The 15,149-nt window shown below is 38.0% G+C and overlaps 1 protein-coding gene across 1 annotated transcript; it reads left to right on the forward strand.

Annotated features, from left to right (window-relative positions):
- The first annotated feature begins 275 nt into the window (after positions 1–275).
- LOC139712026 (sodium- and chloride-dependent glycine transporter 1-like) lies at positions 276–14,225 on the forward strand. The gene is made up of 4 exons (XM_071623866.1): positions 276–450; positions 6,841–6,994; positions 7,969–8,100; positions 13,970–14,225. Exons 1-4 carry the CDS (start codon positions 430–432, stop codon positions 14,191–14,193), a joined length of 531 nt encoding a protein of 176 aa, XP_071479967.1. The 5' UTR covers positions 276–429; the 3' UTR covers positions 14,194–14,225.
- The last annotated feature ends 924 nt before the right edge of the window (positions 14,226–15,149 follow it).

Raw genomic sequence — 15,149 nt, forward strand, 5'->3', positions numbered from 1 at the left:
TTTTGTACCCGTTTCACCCCACCTGTGGATGTACCACATACCTTTTCATACGGTGTGCACTCAAAGGGGTTCAACAATTTTGATTGGTGAATACTCTGCCAGTGACACAGAGCGTGTATACAATGAATGGCCGTGTCGCCACCAGTGCTCGTCTGTTCTTTTGACCGCGCCCAGTAATTTCGGTGAAAACTTTTGCATATGCGTAGACGCGTATTGACTGCGGGCAAGTCGGGCCAAATACGGTCTTTGTGAGTTTGTGGCGCAGAAGTGTTCAGTGAGTGGTTCGGTGACACGCCGGAGTTTGAACGTCTGCGCGCTCTAGATTATGCAACTTTGAATCGAAACAACAGCTCAGATATTGCCGCAGTTCCTGTTAAAAACTTTGTGGTGACATTTTGAAATCGAGGAAGGCCAGTAAAGGACAGCAAAATGGGACGACCACAGGATGAGGTGAGGAAAATCAACTTCTCTGTGAACAGGTCTTTTCCTCCCTTTCTAAGTTAATGGTAGTCACTTCGAATGCAGCCACGTATCACATTCGGCTCATCGATCTCGAGATCAGCCTCGTTGCAATTGATTATTTTTGTAGACGAGCATATGATATTGTGGAAAAACGGAGGAGGACTTTCCCGTCTTTGACAGTGCAAATTAAAAATGGCAAGATATGTGTTTAGTTAAGAGATAGAAGGCGAAAGTGACATGTAGCTGAAAGTTGACAAAGCGCATTCGATTCGTTAGCAAACTTTTCAAAACTTTATGACTAAGACATGGGCGTGATTATCAACGACACATAAACCCACGCACGAGAGAAAAATAGGGTATGTCATTTTTTTGAATGTGTGTATGTAATTGGTGCGTATACAAGGAGGCAGCAGTTCTGAAATGAAACGAGAAATATATCTACACGAAACAGTCCAGGGAAAGTGTTCCTTATGTCCCCCCCCCCCCCATGTCTAGTTTGCGCAAAACGGATAGATTGCTATTTTTATTTTTTATTTTTTTTTTACTAATAATGGACTAAATAAAGGTTATGCCATTTGTGGGAAGACTTCCCATAACCTTTATTTAGTTTATTATCAGTAAGGGGGGATGGATCTAGTGGTTTGTTTATTTTGTGCAAGTTGGGGGGGGGGGACATAAGGAACTCTTTCTAAAAACGGTTCCATATTTTTCGTATTTATAAAGAGTAAGTTGTTCTTGAATTCATTTTTCGTCTGTGATCAGGGGAGACATCGTTTCTTATCGTGATCTCTGGATGGATTGCCATCTGATTTATAGTCAATGATCAAAATAGTGTGTGTGTGTGTGTGTGTGTGTGCGCGTGTGTGTGCGTGTGCGTGTGTGTGTGTTCGTGTGGGAGTGTGTTTCGAGTCTTTATGTTTTGTGTATCAGTAAATTCATCTGGGTGTAACGACTTCTTTCTTAGTGATGTATGCAGCACCAAATCATTTTTTTTTTCGGAGAGGTGGGTACAATGTTCCGCAAATTGAGAATGCAAAACAGACCTTCACAGGAACGGGTCTGAACAACGACGCTATTATTTTAGCTCTTCTTGCCATACATTTTGTTTTCTTCGCCTGTTCTTTTTACAATTCTCCTCATTCCCACCTCCATTCTTTTATGTTCGTTGGTTGCAGCGTGACAATAAGCTTCACATTCCTGCGTTAAGTAAGCATGGACCTTTGGGTTTGAGCTGAATGAAACAGAAGAAAACACCTGAAGAATGCATGTAACAATTAAAATGCATTCTTTAAACTTGTTCATTTCTACACATGTTTACAGCCCTATTTTAAGTCACTTGAAATTCCTTTACAGACATTTCCAAAGTAATACAAGTCCCTTTTACAAGTCTATTTCCATTTTACCTTTACACGAGATTCTGGAAAATGCTGTTGTGACATCAGTCAAGCTTTCGGTTCTTGCTCTTGTGGTCTAGACTCTTTCTTTCTATTCCTTTCGTTTCGTTTCACCCTTCTCTGCTCTTATCTATTCCTTTTGTTTACCACTCAAATACTCATCACATAATTGTTTGATTGTACATGCAACTTTTTGAGATATATACACGTGTATACTAGGAGAAATTAGTTTGACACATTGTTTCAACATTGACCTGTCAACAGTTTTAGAAAGTTTTTTTTTCGACAGCCACTAAGCATTTTTCGTTATGCAAGCCTATACCCTATCCACAACTCTGACCTAAGAATCATTTGGTGACTTGAGAAACCCACTGAGTATTCGTTGTAATATATCAAAATCTATTGAAATATGTATGTATACAATTTTTGCTCTCTGTCCAAAAAAGGAAATATTGGCAGCAGTCACATGATAAAAAACAATTCCATAGAAATGAGTTTCCTAACCTCATGGGTTGGAATATCAACCTCATTGATCATATACATGTAGTCATAGATATCATCGACAACATAATGATGAACAATGATAAAGTAATAGACCACCCACCCACTTATTTGTCGAAACGTCATAGGTAAACATTACAGTTATGAAGTCTCTCAGTTTACTGTAGTGAGGTTCAAAGGATATCTCCCGAAATTTTAAAACCAGCGTGCATTCCTTAGGCCTAGAATTTGTGAACTTTCATCCAATAACTTAGTCGCCAAGCATCATAAATTGCTTAAACTAACTGTTTCGTTGTAAAACTGACATAAAAGGTAGATAAAAGAGCTTGGCTGGCTGACAACAAAGACCCCCGACTGGTTGTTTGCTCGCAAGGATAAGAGATATTCATTGGTCTTTTTATTTTCAATGTTCCGAGTCCACATATCCGACTGTTTTTCCCACTATAGCTTTGCTTTTTATATTTTTTTTTCATTCCTTGCAGAGCTTTCCTATCTCTCTCCCCTCTCCCTCTCTCTATACTGGTCTCTTTCTTTTGTGGTTGATCTATTGTACTTGCTTGATGAAAAGCAAGAACCCAAAGGGGGTATGTATATAGGCTTGTTTGTGTGCAGATAATCTATGTCGCTCCAAAGAGGTTGCACGCAAATTGTTAACAAAGGCGATGTTTTGAGCGAAGGTACTTTCAGTTGTTGGGGACCCACACAAACTTTGCACAGACACACGTTTATTGAACACGCCCATCAGCCATCCTGAGTCATCTACATAATACTCACTTCAGGATGAATAACGACAGTGTAAGCTTGTATACGGGTCTGCTTTTAGTATAACCACTTTTATTGTGACTGTACCAGAGTGATACAGAACACAAGAAACAACAACAACAACAACAACAACAACAAAAATCACCACCTGCCCAGAAGAAATTCGCTGATTTCAATATCAAATTTTAGATTTCAGCTACCAAAAATGAAGATTCAATATTGTCTGTAAATTTGCTGCAATTATTCTTATACGAGTCGATCCTATGTTGGTATCGTAGGCTACATTGTACATGTAGCTATCGATCGGCTTTGACGTGAAACATTTTGTAAAGAGAATCAGCGTAGACTGCTTCGAAGGGTTGTTCGTTACTTGTAGATTGTGGCACATTGGAACAGTATTTTAGGTTTCGTCAAAGGACACCAATTAATATTCTTGCTGGTTACCTGTATCGTCATGAGTCTTGATATTAAATGATATTTACATTTACATTCTATCGTTACGTCTAGCTCACCCAGCTAGCATGTCGATAGCTGGTACTTTTCTTCAAGGCCCTAGGTTATGTCGATTGTAGTCTTCATACTGATAATGCATGTATTCTCTCATCTGATTAATGATCTAATTATTGGGTCTTTTGTTTTTTGTTTTTATTTTTTTCACTACAGTGCAGACAAGACAGAAAAAAAAGTTTAGGGTTGGAGGTAACCCCACTTCTAATGAGAAGTGGAAAGATTGTGGAGTCATTAACATAGATATTCAAGTCAGTTGAAATTTGAGTCTAGCTTGATGCTGAGATATTTTAATGCTCCAACATATCATAACATGTCATAACATAACATGTCATAACGTAACATAACTTAACACAGCATAACGTATCAATATAGGGCACCTTTTTCTTGCTACAAAGCGCTCTACGAAGAATGAAAACACATTATTTTGTACAAATTTATCCAGACCTTATGTCGCTTTCAATCCCAAGAAGAAGAAAACCTCATGAGTATTTGTCATTTCATTTTTTAAAAAAATCCACGACACGTATAAAAACACACACAAAATGGGAAGAAGCCTGTCTGACGATTCAGTTATTTTCATACATGTATAGGAGGAAAAAGGCGTGTATGTTTTAATATGATACTACTTATCCATCAACATCTCAGCAAACTGTTCCGAATTCCCTAGTCGTCGGAATTTCTCTTGAGCAGCATACAAAACACAATCGACGCGGAGGCCATCACTTTTTGAGGTGTCCGATCTCTTCGTCAACCTGCCATGCCTGTTCTTTCCTCAACAGCATGAAGAATTGGCGAAGAATAAAAGATGTCTCACACATTGTACAGATTCTCATATACAGCATGCTCTAACAGCACTCCTGCAATTACAATAGCCAAGATAAGCACAGACCAGACGAGGATTAGCTAAACGAAAAAAAAAGTTTTCATAAATCGGGTCTCCAAGAATTTTCACAGTGATGTAAACAGCCAATGCAATAGAATAAAATACAATAGAATACAACACGACAAAAACACAATACATTGTATGTTTGATACACTCTTTCCGTGGGGCTTAGAGTACTTAGAATGCACTTGCACCACCAGGAGAATGATAGACAAAACGCCTCAGTCATGTTATTCACTATCTAAAAAACATGTGATATAATACCCTCCCCTCTCTCTCTTTTAAAGTATATATATATACATACATATATATATATATATATATATATATATATATATATATATTTACATTCATATATATTTTCCTTTTTTCCCTTTTTATATTCTTTTCCTGAGTTTCTGTTAGCTCAGTTATCAGTTATTGTTCGCGAGGAAACTGCAAATGTGTACTATGTAAAAAAGACCTGTGTTTCAGAATTTCCATCCATTTCAAACCATTTGGTTTCAGCACAGTCATACAAGTCACGGTAAATAATAATACTTCCTTTATAACACTGTTGTATTGATTATGAAAAAGTATTAACAACATGAAAATGTTTTACTGCTTTAGCATTTTATTGAAAATGAAAATAAATGAATTAATGGACATGATAATGTTTGGCTACTGTAGAACCAGATGAAGTGTCCGATAACCAGTCATAATAATTATCATGCAGGGCTTGGATGGGTAAAACAAACGCACAATCAAACAAACAAACATGTCGTATATACATGTACAATTGTACATACATACTTACATGCATGCAAACAAATATCAAAACACTTTCTTCAGGGCCACAAGAGAAAGGGTGAGAAGGAATCAGAAAAAAAAATTAACGTTTGAAAATAATATCCAAAGAGTTTTCCACACGCATGCTATATATTTCATCATTCATGTGTCGATGTCTCCTTAAACTACTTCCTGCAATGGTACGGAACTAAAAACTATAATTCTTCCATTAAAAAGATTTACAACATGAAAAGAAATGGGGAGGAGGGCGGGGAACTCTCACAAACACCAACAGTTATGGCAATGAATTTAAGAAATGCAGCCTTGGTTCTCACAAGGAAATGTTATCATTAAACATTAATTGTCATTTCAGAAATGAGATGTGCTGCCTCGATGGCTCTGTTCGGTATTAACGTTAAATCCCACCAAGTTTGAATTTCATTGAGTAGAGTGGGCAATAAATACAAAGAGAATTATAGATATTCATCAAATTTGGCATGAATTAATGAGGTTGTGTATAGGACCTTGAAAGTGAATAGTGGCGTTGCTACAATCTACAGTGCTGTAATTACTATTTGTTGTGGGTGTGTGTGTGTGTGTGTGTGTGTGTGTGTGTGCGTGTCTGCGTGAAATTAATAAGCAAATTTTGTCTTTCTAAGCAAGATGTTGTTTAATAACAAAACAACAATGGGCTTTAGGGGAAGGGTTGTAGTTGATGAATTATTGATCAAAATGTTAAAAGAAATGAATACTTATTTGTATAAAAGACCGGGCTGCTGGGAGAGTTATGAAAATATCATAATTTCACCCACTTTGCATATGAGATTTGCACTCAGCACAATTTTCTTGTGAAAACATAACACCACTTCACATCATTTAACCTTACCTAAATAAAGTGGGAACGAATATTAGCTGTAAGTTGTGAAATTGATAAGAACAATGCTTATGGCCGGGGCATTAGAATTGATGTTATGTCTGTCATAGAGAATACATAATATTATTGACCTGTCTTTTATCAAGAATTTTGTTAAATCATTTAAATGTATTGTTTACCATTGCGAGCAGTGATGTAAGAAATGTTCGAGTTATCACATTTGATGCATATGAGTGGGTCAGTTGTATCACAAAGCATCCTACCATAGTATGAACATTTTGCAATAAAGCCTCAAATATAAAGATATTACTGTTTTTCTCAATAAACTATAGATGTACATGGTTTATTCTAGAAATAATTTCATTTTTTTCTTCCCGTAGCGCTTAGATACATTTCATGTGATAATGCGCTATATAAATGTTGTGAATTATCATCATTATTATTATAACCATTTTGCACATTTTGTATATTTAACAATACTTTACATTGATTATAGTGTAACAATTTTTACATTGTTTTTTTTTTCTATCCCTAACTCATATTTTGGAACTATTTCGAAGCACTAAAGCTGGGTTTTTGTTTCAACCGCAAATGGTAAATAATGCCTCTAATATTTAGCGCGGTCATTTAATGAATGCTGTATCAAAGGATGACACTTCTACTCTATTTTGTACCCATTTTCACAGGGAGCTGTGGAGGTTAAGGAGTTTGAGGGGGATGAGAACACCGAGAGGGGTAACTGGGGGAATAAGCTGGACTTCATCCTGTCCTGTGTGGGCTACGCCGTCGGTCTCGGAAATGTCTGGCGTTTTCCCTATCTGGCATACGAAAATGGAGGAGGTAAGACAGGAATGGGAATTCTTCCGTTTTCCTTAAAAAAATTGTTGAATGAGCGTGCATTCAAGGTATAGCTCCCTGTTTTACTTTACTTTTTTTTTCAGGCTTACCGTAAGTTTATCATTAGTTTACCCTAACCCGATTCCTGGTTTACCGTACACTTTTCCTCAATCTACCTAAAGCTTGCCTTTAGTTCACCTCAAGGTGTATTATGTGCCGTGGATTACTTTATGCTTATTTGTTTTTCATTTTTTATTATGTGCTTGCCTGTTATTCATCATGGACTTGCCTTCGGTTTACCTTGCATTGGTATTTATAATGTTGGTTTACCGTAGGCTACAATGTATAGATTGTCTTTGGTTCACCAGGAGCTTTTTATCACCACACCTATGCGTGTTTCCCGACATGTGTGGTTAATATACCTTAAAGGGATGGTATAGTCGGTGGAGATGAGAACTGGGCTTTTAACTTTTGGCGAGATACCAAGAAATCACTCATGTACAAAGTAATAGTACATTATTTTCAGACACCCTACCGAGCTTCACGCAGTGAAAGTAATAATTGGTGCACTTTTTTAAAGGTACAGTTTACCTTCGGGAGCAGTGATTTGAAAAATGCTCGAGATATCACATTTGATGTATACATAATGATATATGAAGGTCAGGTGTATCACAAAACATTCTATCATTTAAAAAAAATGCAATAAAGTCTCAAATATATGGAGATATCACTTATTTTCTCAATAAATCATAACTGTAAACTGTTTTCTTTATTATAACTTTTGTTCGCATTTTGTATATCTAACAATACTTAACATTAATCATACTGATTCACATTGTTACATTAGTTGCTTCTATCCAAAACTCACATTTCAGAACTGTTTTGAAGCACTACAGCTCGGGTTTTTGTTTCATCTGCAAATAGTAAATTATGCCTTTTAAAATATAAATCACATTATTTCGTCATCCTCTTCTCAGGGGCTTTCTTGATCCCTTACGTGGTCATGTTGACGTTCGCCGGCCTGCCCCTGTTCTTCATGGAGGTGTCCTTCGGACAGTACTGCAGTCAGGGACCCATCACTTGCTGGAGGGCCATCCCCATGCTTCGGGGTAAGCATCCTTAATCCTTTGTGTGTCATGGACTTGCACGACGTGTATACAATAATGACATTTATGTGCCGATCTGCATGCGGAACAGACATATAGTTAACATCACTAAAGTGAACTCACATTTCCACTTATTTATGAATTTATTAAACAATAAGAAAAAACTAATGACAAAGAAAAGTGAAAAAAAAAGCTGCTCTGAAGAATACACAATAGACAAAGTTTCTTCTCTTGTCAACTTATTTTTGAGCAACACAAGAATAAAGATCACTGAGACAAAATATAACTGTACAGCGTTAGCGAACTCGCTCATACATTGTACAATGATCAATTTCATAGATGGGCGATGTTTGGTTATTTTGCACTCAGACAACATTTTCACGACACATTACATGGGTGCCAACTATTTAGGAAGTTTACAAATTCATCACTTTAACCCTAATTCATTTGCTAGCAAACTGAGGACAACATTTTACATTCTTTTATTATTCTAATTCCACCTTCTTTCAAATGTGTGTAATGAGTGCACGGAAAGGGAAAAGTAATGATGGCAAATAATTCGTCCACTAGGCAAGATTTATTTTTTTTTAACCTCAATTTTTCAATTGGTTGCTGTTAAAGACACTTTAGTGACGGTTTCTTTAGTTTTTTTCTCTTGTCTTGAACAGTGCGGAAGATACAAGACACACTGAATAAAGCTTCCAAACCTATTAAACTTTATGACACCATACTGGTACAGTCTACCTGTATGTGGTGTTGTCTCCGGAAGTGTTTGTGCAGTCAGTAACCAGACAATTCTGTGGTGTTTTACAGTTTTACAACGTCATAAAAATGACCGGTCATCTTTGTCCTGTGTAAACATCGACGGCAAGTTTTCCCCGAAAGTTAGGGGTGACACAAATATGTAGGATGCATTAAACTGTCTTTTATAATCTTGTATACGATTGTTCTCCTTCAACAACTGTTCAACTTGCGAACAATCTATGTCAACTATGCAGCCACATATTATTTTCGTTGTCAAGTTACTCAAAGATCTTGGACGTCTTGCAGCTATCAGTAGTTTTGTCTGCAGTTTAAAGGGGGCGTTTAATCTAAGCTCTAAGTTGGATAAAGCACTGTTTTGGAAATGCGGAATTATTATCAATTCAGTCTCTTTAGTGTTCAAAAGCAAAAAAGAAAAAAGATTCATCAATGAATTTGATCAGTACATATCTGCCGAAAGAAGAGAAATTTTGGAAATACTGCACTAAGGTTTAAATTTTACAGATTTTATGCATTGCAAAAGAACAGCGTTTATTTTGTTCTGCAACCTGAGGCCATGAACATTCAATAAGTCATTGTGACTTTTCCCCCCTCATTAACCCCCCCCCCCCAGAAATTGAATAGATACAAAGTTGGTATGAACCCATACCTTTCTGCTTACGCATTAAAATGTCTCCTTCCACAAAGTAGGGACGTGTATCACTTCATAAGCGTCTTCCCTCCCCCTTTTTTTTTTCGGGAGGAGGGGGGGGGGGGGGAAGGGCAGAAAGTCATCAAGTTGCCCAAGGTGCAAATTTTCGGCACCTCTATAGGCTTAGATTTCCAGAGAAATCCTAAGGAGTTGTTCACCTCGTATACCTCTTTGAAAATTCTCACACTTGAACATGCTCGATTACACTTGGGCCGAGGGGCTGTCGAAATACAAGTGTCAAACGGACTCTCCAACTTTTGGACTCTTTGCACCGTTCCTTTCAGCAATGCAGAGAGAGGAGCGGGATGAATTACTTTTTCCCTACATTCCATCATCATCAAAGTATTGGTGATGGAGCTACCCGTTGATAGGTGGTGCATTTTGTTGCAGCTCCCGACTTTGCGGAGTTTTGGGCAGACCCTATTCTATAGCTACTTCTGAAACTTTTCTCTTTTCCCCCACAGCCACGATGGGGGGGGGGGGGGGGGGAGGAGGTGCGCAAAGCACACACCCACGACTGCTCTCTTCTATTCAAAAATTGTAGTTATGCAAATGAGTCAGTTTCATCGGTTCACTGGTATTTGACAATAAACTGCCATCATCAATAGCTCTTTTGTAACTCAGTTCCATTATTCATTCGTGCAACCCGCATAGCGGCTTCAATTGTTTCCTGGCTCCGCTTGTATAAAAAGGAAAAAAATGACACTTTCTAAAGAAAAATGAGAAATCCAAATAAAGTTTTCTTTTTCTGTCAAGCTGGGTATACCATGCTCAGGTTCTTAAAACTGATCAAGCGTGGCCAATGTCCTTGTATGTCGTGTTTTGCCCAGTTGAATAGGTTGAATGCGAGGTCGGAGTTGTTTGGGGTTCCTGCACTTGCTCCACAAATACCAGGTTGATCCTGGCAGTCGGTGCCAGATCATACAACGCTATGAAATGCACACTGCTCGTTTGCTCGACTTTCAGTTGATCAATCTAACATGTAGAGCTCGAGGAAATAATGTATTGCCTTTCTAATGGTCTGTCATTAGTCAAACTGTAACATGTATAAAAAGTACCACCAGGAAGTTATCACATATTAAAGTGAAAAAAGTTAAGAATTTGAAAGAGATTGATTGTCAGGGAAAATTTAGAATATGCAGAAATGAGCGTATGACAAGGTCAAATCATAATCATAACTTAAAATATGTTTTCAGTTTATTTGTAATGCATTTTCTTTTTTGTAGAAGGATAGGTAAGCTCACCGTATAAAGCAGAAATGTGAGCCAATGATTTCAGTTTTCATTAAACTTTTGTGGTTGAATGATTCTAATGACCATCAAATGACGACTTATTAACCATTTGAAAAGAAAGTTTCATGATTGCTTTGATGCATTAAATCGTCTTTTGGCTCCCTTTGTTTGGGTAATTAAATTTTTCTCAAGTTAGATTGAGCAAAATCTGGTAAAAGTCTCTGCCAACCTTTGCTCACAAACTTCATACAAACTTAAGACGCCCCCCCCCCCCCCAAAAAAAAGAGATAATCTTGGCTCACCAAATTCTTATCTCATCATGATGTTTGAAATGTAGACGGTAACATATCACCATACCAGCACCCATATGCAATGTAGCTATTTTATGATTTCAGTCTAGCTATTACCAGTCATATTATATGTTTGATGTATCTATAATCTATCATGATTCTTCCTCCTGTAACTGGAACAAATTATGTTGTGCGGAATTCATATTTTATCCTTTACTTTCATATGTCTGTCACATCATTAGTTTTGCATTGTTATGCTCTCCGCATTTGTGATTCGTATTTATTTCAGATGTCATGCCCATTCGAACTGCAAGAAACAATTTTAATCACACCAATCACTTTACGAGGATAAAGATAAGCAATAAGCAACGATGCAAAGCACCAGCTATATTATACTTCCTTCTTCTCTCTTGCATAGCGTCAACTCTCCTTTTACTGAATCAGCAAATTTGACATCTCAACCTACAGCTTTGTACCTTCTGGGTACGTCGCGTGTTTCATAATCTCGACCTGCACAGCAAACTTGTGTGTCTATAGGCACAGAGTATGCTTACACTTGACAATGATTTTATGAGGTGAATATTTTCTATTGACACTTCTTGTTCGGTATTAGAATCGCTATGAGAGCACTTTGGTCATACTTTTTCTTTTCTTTTTTCCCCTTTTTTAGGGGGATATGTGAGCTTACTGAGCTGTAAATCCGGGATGAGGTTTGCTCCTCCAGCAAACAAAAACCCTGATTAGATTACTTCATACGGATACCATAAAACTATTTTGGAGATTTGCAAACTTTAGTAAGCTGGAGTGATTCTAGAGGAAATGTTTCCCCTTCATGTCCGTAAATGTACATATATCAGTAATTAGGTCCATAATAGATCCCCCTGCCAAATATCGTAAATGAAAGACATTCTGATGGCGAGGGGTATTCTTTTTTAAAATATCAAATGTCAGGAGTCTCATGACAGCATTATGGCCTCTGTATCTTTCGCCCCCCCCCCCTCCTCCTCCTCCCCCTCCACCTTCGTAATGTATTGACATGAGTAGTGTTCGCGTCAGTGCAATGTGCTCGATGCAAACTCATTACGAGGTAGACAAGTGTACCCATTTGATATGAGAAATTCGCTAATGTTTGCATAATATTCTTCTCCTCCTCCACATTTTACGAGTAGACAAACAGGAAACTTCAAAAAAAAAAGTTATGGAAAATCAAAATGAGGCAAAGTAATTCTCAAGAAGAATAGTTAAGGATGTCACTGCACGTTATGTCCACCAATAATATTGATGAAAGTCCAAGTGGAATAATAAATAGGAACGGTGAACGTATGTGACATGACTTATCCCCCCCCCCCTTTCCTGATGTCAGCACAGATTACAGGACACGAAACTCGGATCATATACATGTCAATTGATATACATGTACCTATGCGTATATATTGTCATAAAGATGATTGATCGTAAGATACAAACGGGAATGCATTTCACATCTCGTGATCATATCAAATTCCCAGAGCATGTACTTATCTACCCTAATGGTATAATTTTTATGGTATCGTAAAATATCTGTCAGTGATAAGTGTATCTTCCATCAGTTATACGTGATGGACCCATACTTTCAAACGGATTCCGTAATCCAATTTGTATCAATATGACATATGATAAAAGCTCATAAATTAAAATGCAATCCCAAATACCAACATTTACAAGTCATTCCCAAGGTTCTGCAATCCAAAATACCAACATTTACAAGCCATTCCCAAGGTTCGTTATTCCGAAACACACAAATCATCTATACACTGTACCTTGATCGAAAGTAAACTGAGGTTCGATAACCCGAATATGGGGGTGGGGGCTGCGTATACAAACGAACCCCCGGAGTTTCGACCCTTATCTATTTTTTATTTTCGGGTTAAAGATTCCATCTTCGGAATAACGAACATTTTCTCATTTTCGGAGAAACGAGCTTTCGGAATAAAGACCATTATTTAACTTTCAGATTAACGGACCTCCGGAATAACAAACCTTATTTCATCTTCGGATTACTGAACCTTCAGACTAACGTAATGTAACCACTTCGATCGGGTCATCGAGATGTCGAAAATCAAACACACCCTTTGTTAAAAGTGCAGATAACTCCACAAAACAGATATCCATCTACCAGCCATATAAGAATTTCATGAACTTATAGAGTCATGAAAATAATTGGGGCAATAATGATATAGAATAGAAATACCTCTGAACATCTCCTCTTTTGTGACTTTTCTGTCGATGCATTGTTACTCGGAGAAGCAAAGAGGCAGGACATACCTGGACTTTGCGCCCTCGTTTTGGACTTTCCCGGATTGCAAGTCGATGTTTGCTCCACATCCATCATTCTTAAGTGCTTTCATCTCTTGATTTTACCATGTATATACGTTTTGTCTGATTTTTGTTTGTCTCCTTTTCACGTTGGGTTTATTGAGCGAGCAACCCCACCCCATCTTGTTTACACTTTGATCAAGTTCATATCCCGGGCTCATGTCTGACACATTTTTTTTTTTCCTTTTCAGATGTAGTGAATGAGCCACTGATGTTTAGGTAACGTTTGAAACCGTACACCAATGTATACGCAAGTAAATTGGGACTTTTTTTTGGGGGGGGGGGGGGTGGAGGGTTATGAGCCTGAACTAGAATGACGTGAATTAGCAAAGATCTCTATATATCCCCTTCCAAAAACAGACAGACAAACAAACAAACAAACAAACAAACAAACAAAAAACCCAAGCAGCAGAACAAACGAAAGTTATTTAACAATTTATTATATTTTTTTTTCTAAGAGAGAAATAAAAAAAGATAATAACACACTAGGTATTTCAACAAGTGAATATGAGGGATTTTGATCAAATTCTTGTGTCCTGCAGGTGTTGGATACGGCATGGTCCTGACGTCAGCCTACGTGGGCATCTACTACAACGTGATCATCATGTACACCATCTACTACATGTTTGCTTCCTTCACGAGCAAGCTGCCGTGGACAAGCTGTACCTCCTCGTGGAACACCGATTACTGTAGCACCCTGTACACAGACTGCATCGAGGATGAAGTGCCGTCGGTAAGAAATATGCCACATGAGGAATTTCGATAGACTTTCCAATTCAATTGATGCTTTTTGTTAAGATAGAGGGTTTTTTTTTCATTCATCACAATAAAAAAAAGTTTTCTTAATAATTGTCTAAAGGGATTTTGATTTAGTATGTTGAGTGTGCGCAATTTTCAGATTTTTAAATCAGTTATATGGTTTTTGTCTGAAAATATTTTTTTTTTCTGATTAAGCACACCTATATATTTTTCGATCTGCTCAGGTTGTCAGCCATGCATCAGGCAAAAAAAAAATAGAAACAAGGAGCTAAACATCATTAGAAGGATTCTACAAACAAAGGCATTTACAGGCATATCACAAACAGAAGATGCACTTTACTTCATATATCATGGGCGCATATACCACGGGATCAATACGAACTTAATCATCATGCTACAAGACAACTTTGAAAGCAGCGAATGATTGGAGATGATCAAAAAGTGGTTTAGTTAAAATATTCCGTGTAAGTAAAGATTGGGTCTTTCAGTGATTGTGATAGAGTTACTATGTCACAATCATACAGTAAGCATACCCCCCATAACATCTCGATCATTGGCCTATTGACCGATTCTGTGACGCGCTATGTGAATTTTTGGCATGCGCGCAGCCATACTGGGTGTATCATCCGACCCCCCCTCCACACTCCCCCACCCCTCTCCCTACATTAGCACGCGCGCAGAATGAAAAACTGCTTTAGCCAATGGGCGTCTCGTACTGAGTGCGCGAATGCTTGCTAGTGCGCGAACCTTTGTTACAAGTGCGTGATAAACATGTTGCCCGGGGGTGGGGGAGAGCAGGGGGGGTCGGCTGATACACACCATGGCTGCGCCCTGTGCCGTAAAATGTCTGCTGCCCTCAACGAACCCGAATCGGTCAATAGAGAGAATAGGTGGCGACCTGGAGGTGACTCAAGTCTCCACGACGTCACTCGGAGACTATCAGGGTCTCTAAAGGAGTCGCGA

Source organism: Diadema antillarum, unplaced genomic scaffold (genome assembly GCF_040938485.1).
Source record: "Diadema antillarum isolate AM-2024a unplaced genomic scaffold, OU_Dant_1.0 seq00001751_RagTag, whole genome shotgun sequence".
In the NCBI taxonomy this organism is placed as follows: domain Eukaryota; kingdom Metazoa; phylum Echinodermata; class Echinoidea; order Diadematoida; family Diadematidae; genus Diadema; species Diadema antillarum.

Coding starts and splice junctions, on each gene's coding strand:
- LOC139712026 (XM_071623866.1), top strand. CDS start 430: ATGGGACGACCACAGGATGAG. Junction 451..6,840: donor TGGGACGACCACAGGATGAG/GTGAGGAAAATC, acceptor CCATTTTCACAG/GGAGCTGTGGAGGTTAAGGA. Junction 8,101..13,969: donor GGCCATCCCCATGCTTCGGG/GTAAGCATCCTT, acceptor TGTGTCCTGCAG/GTGTTGGATACGGCATGGTC.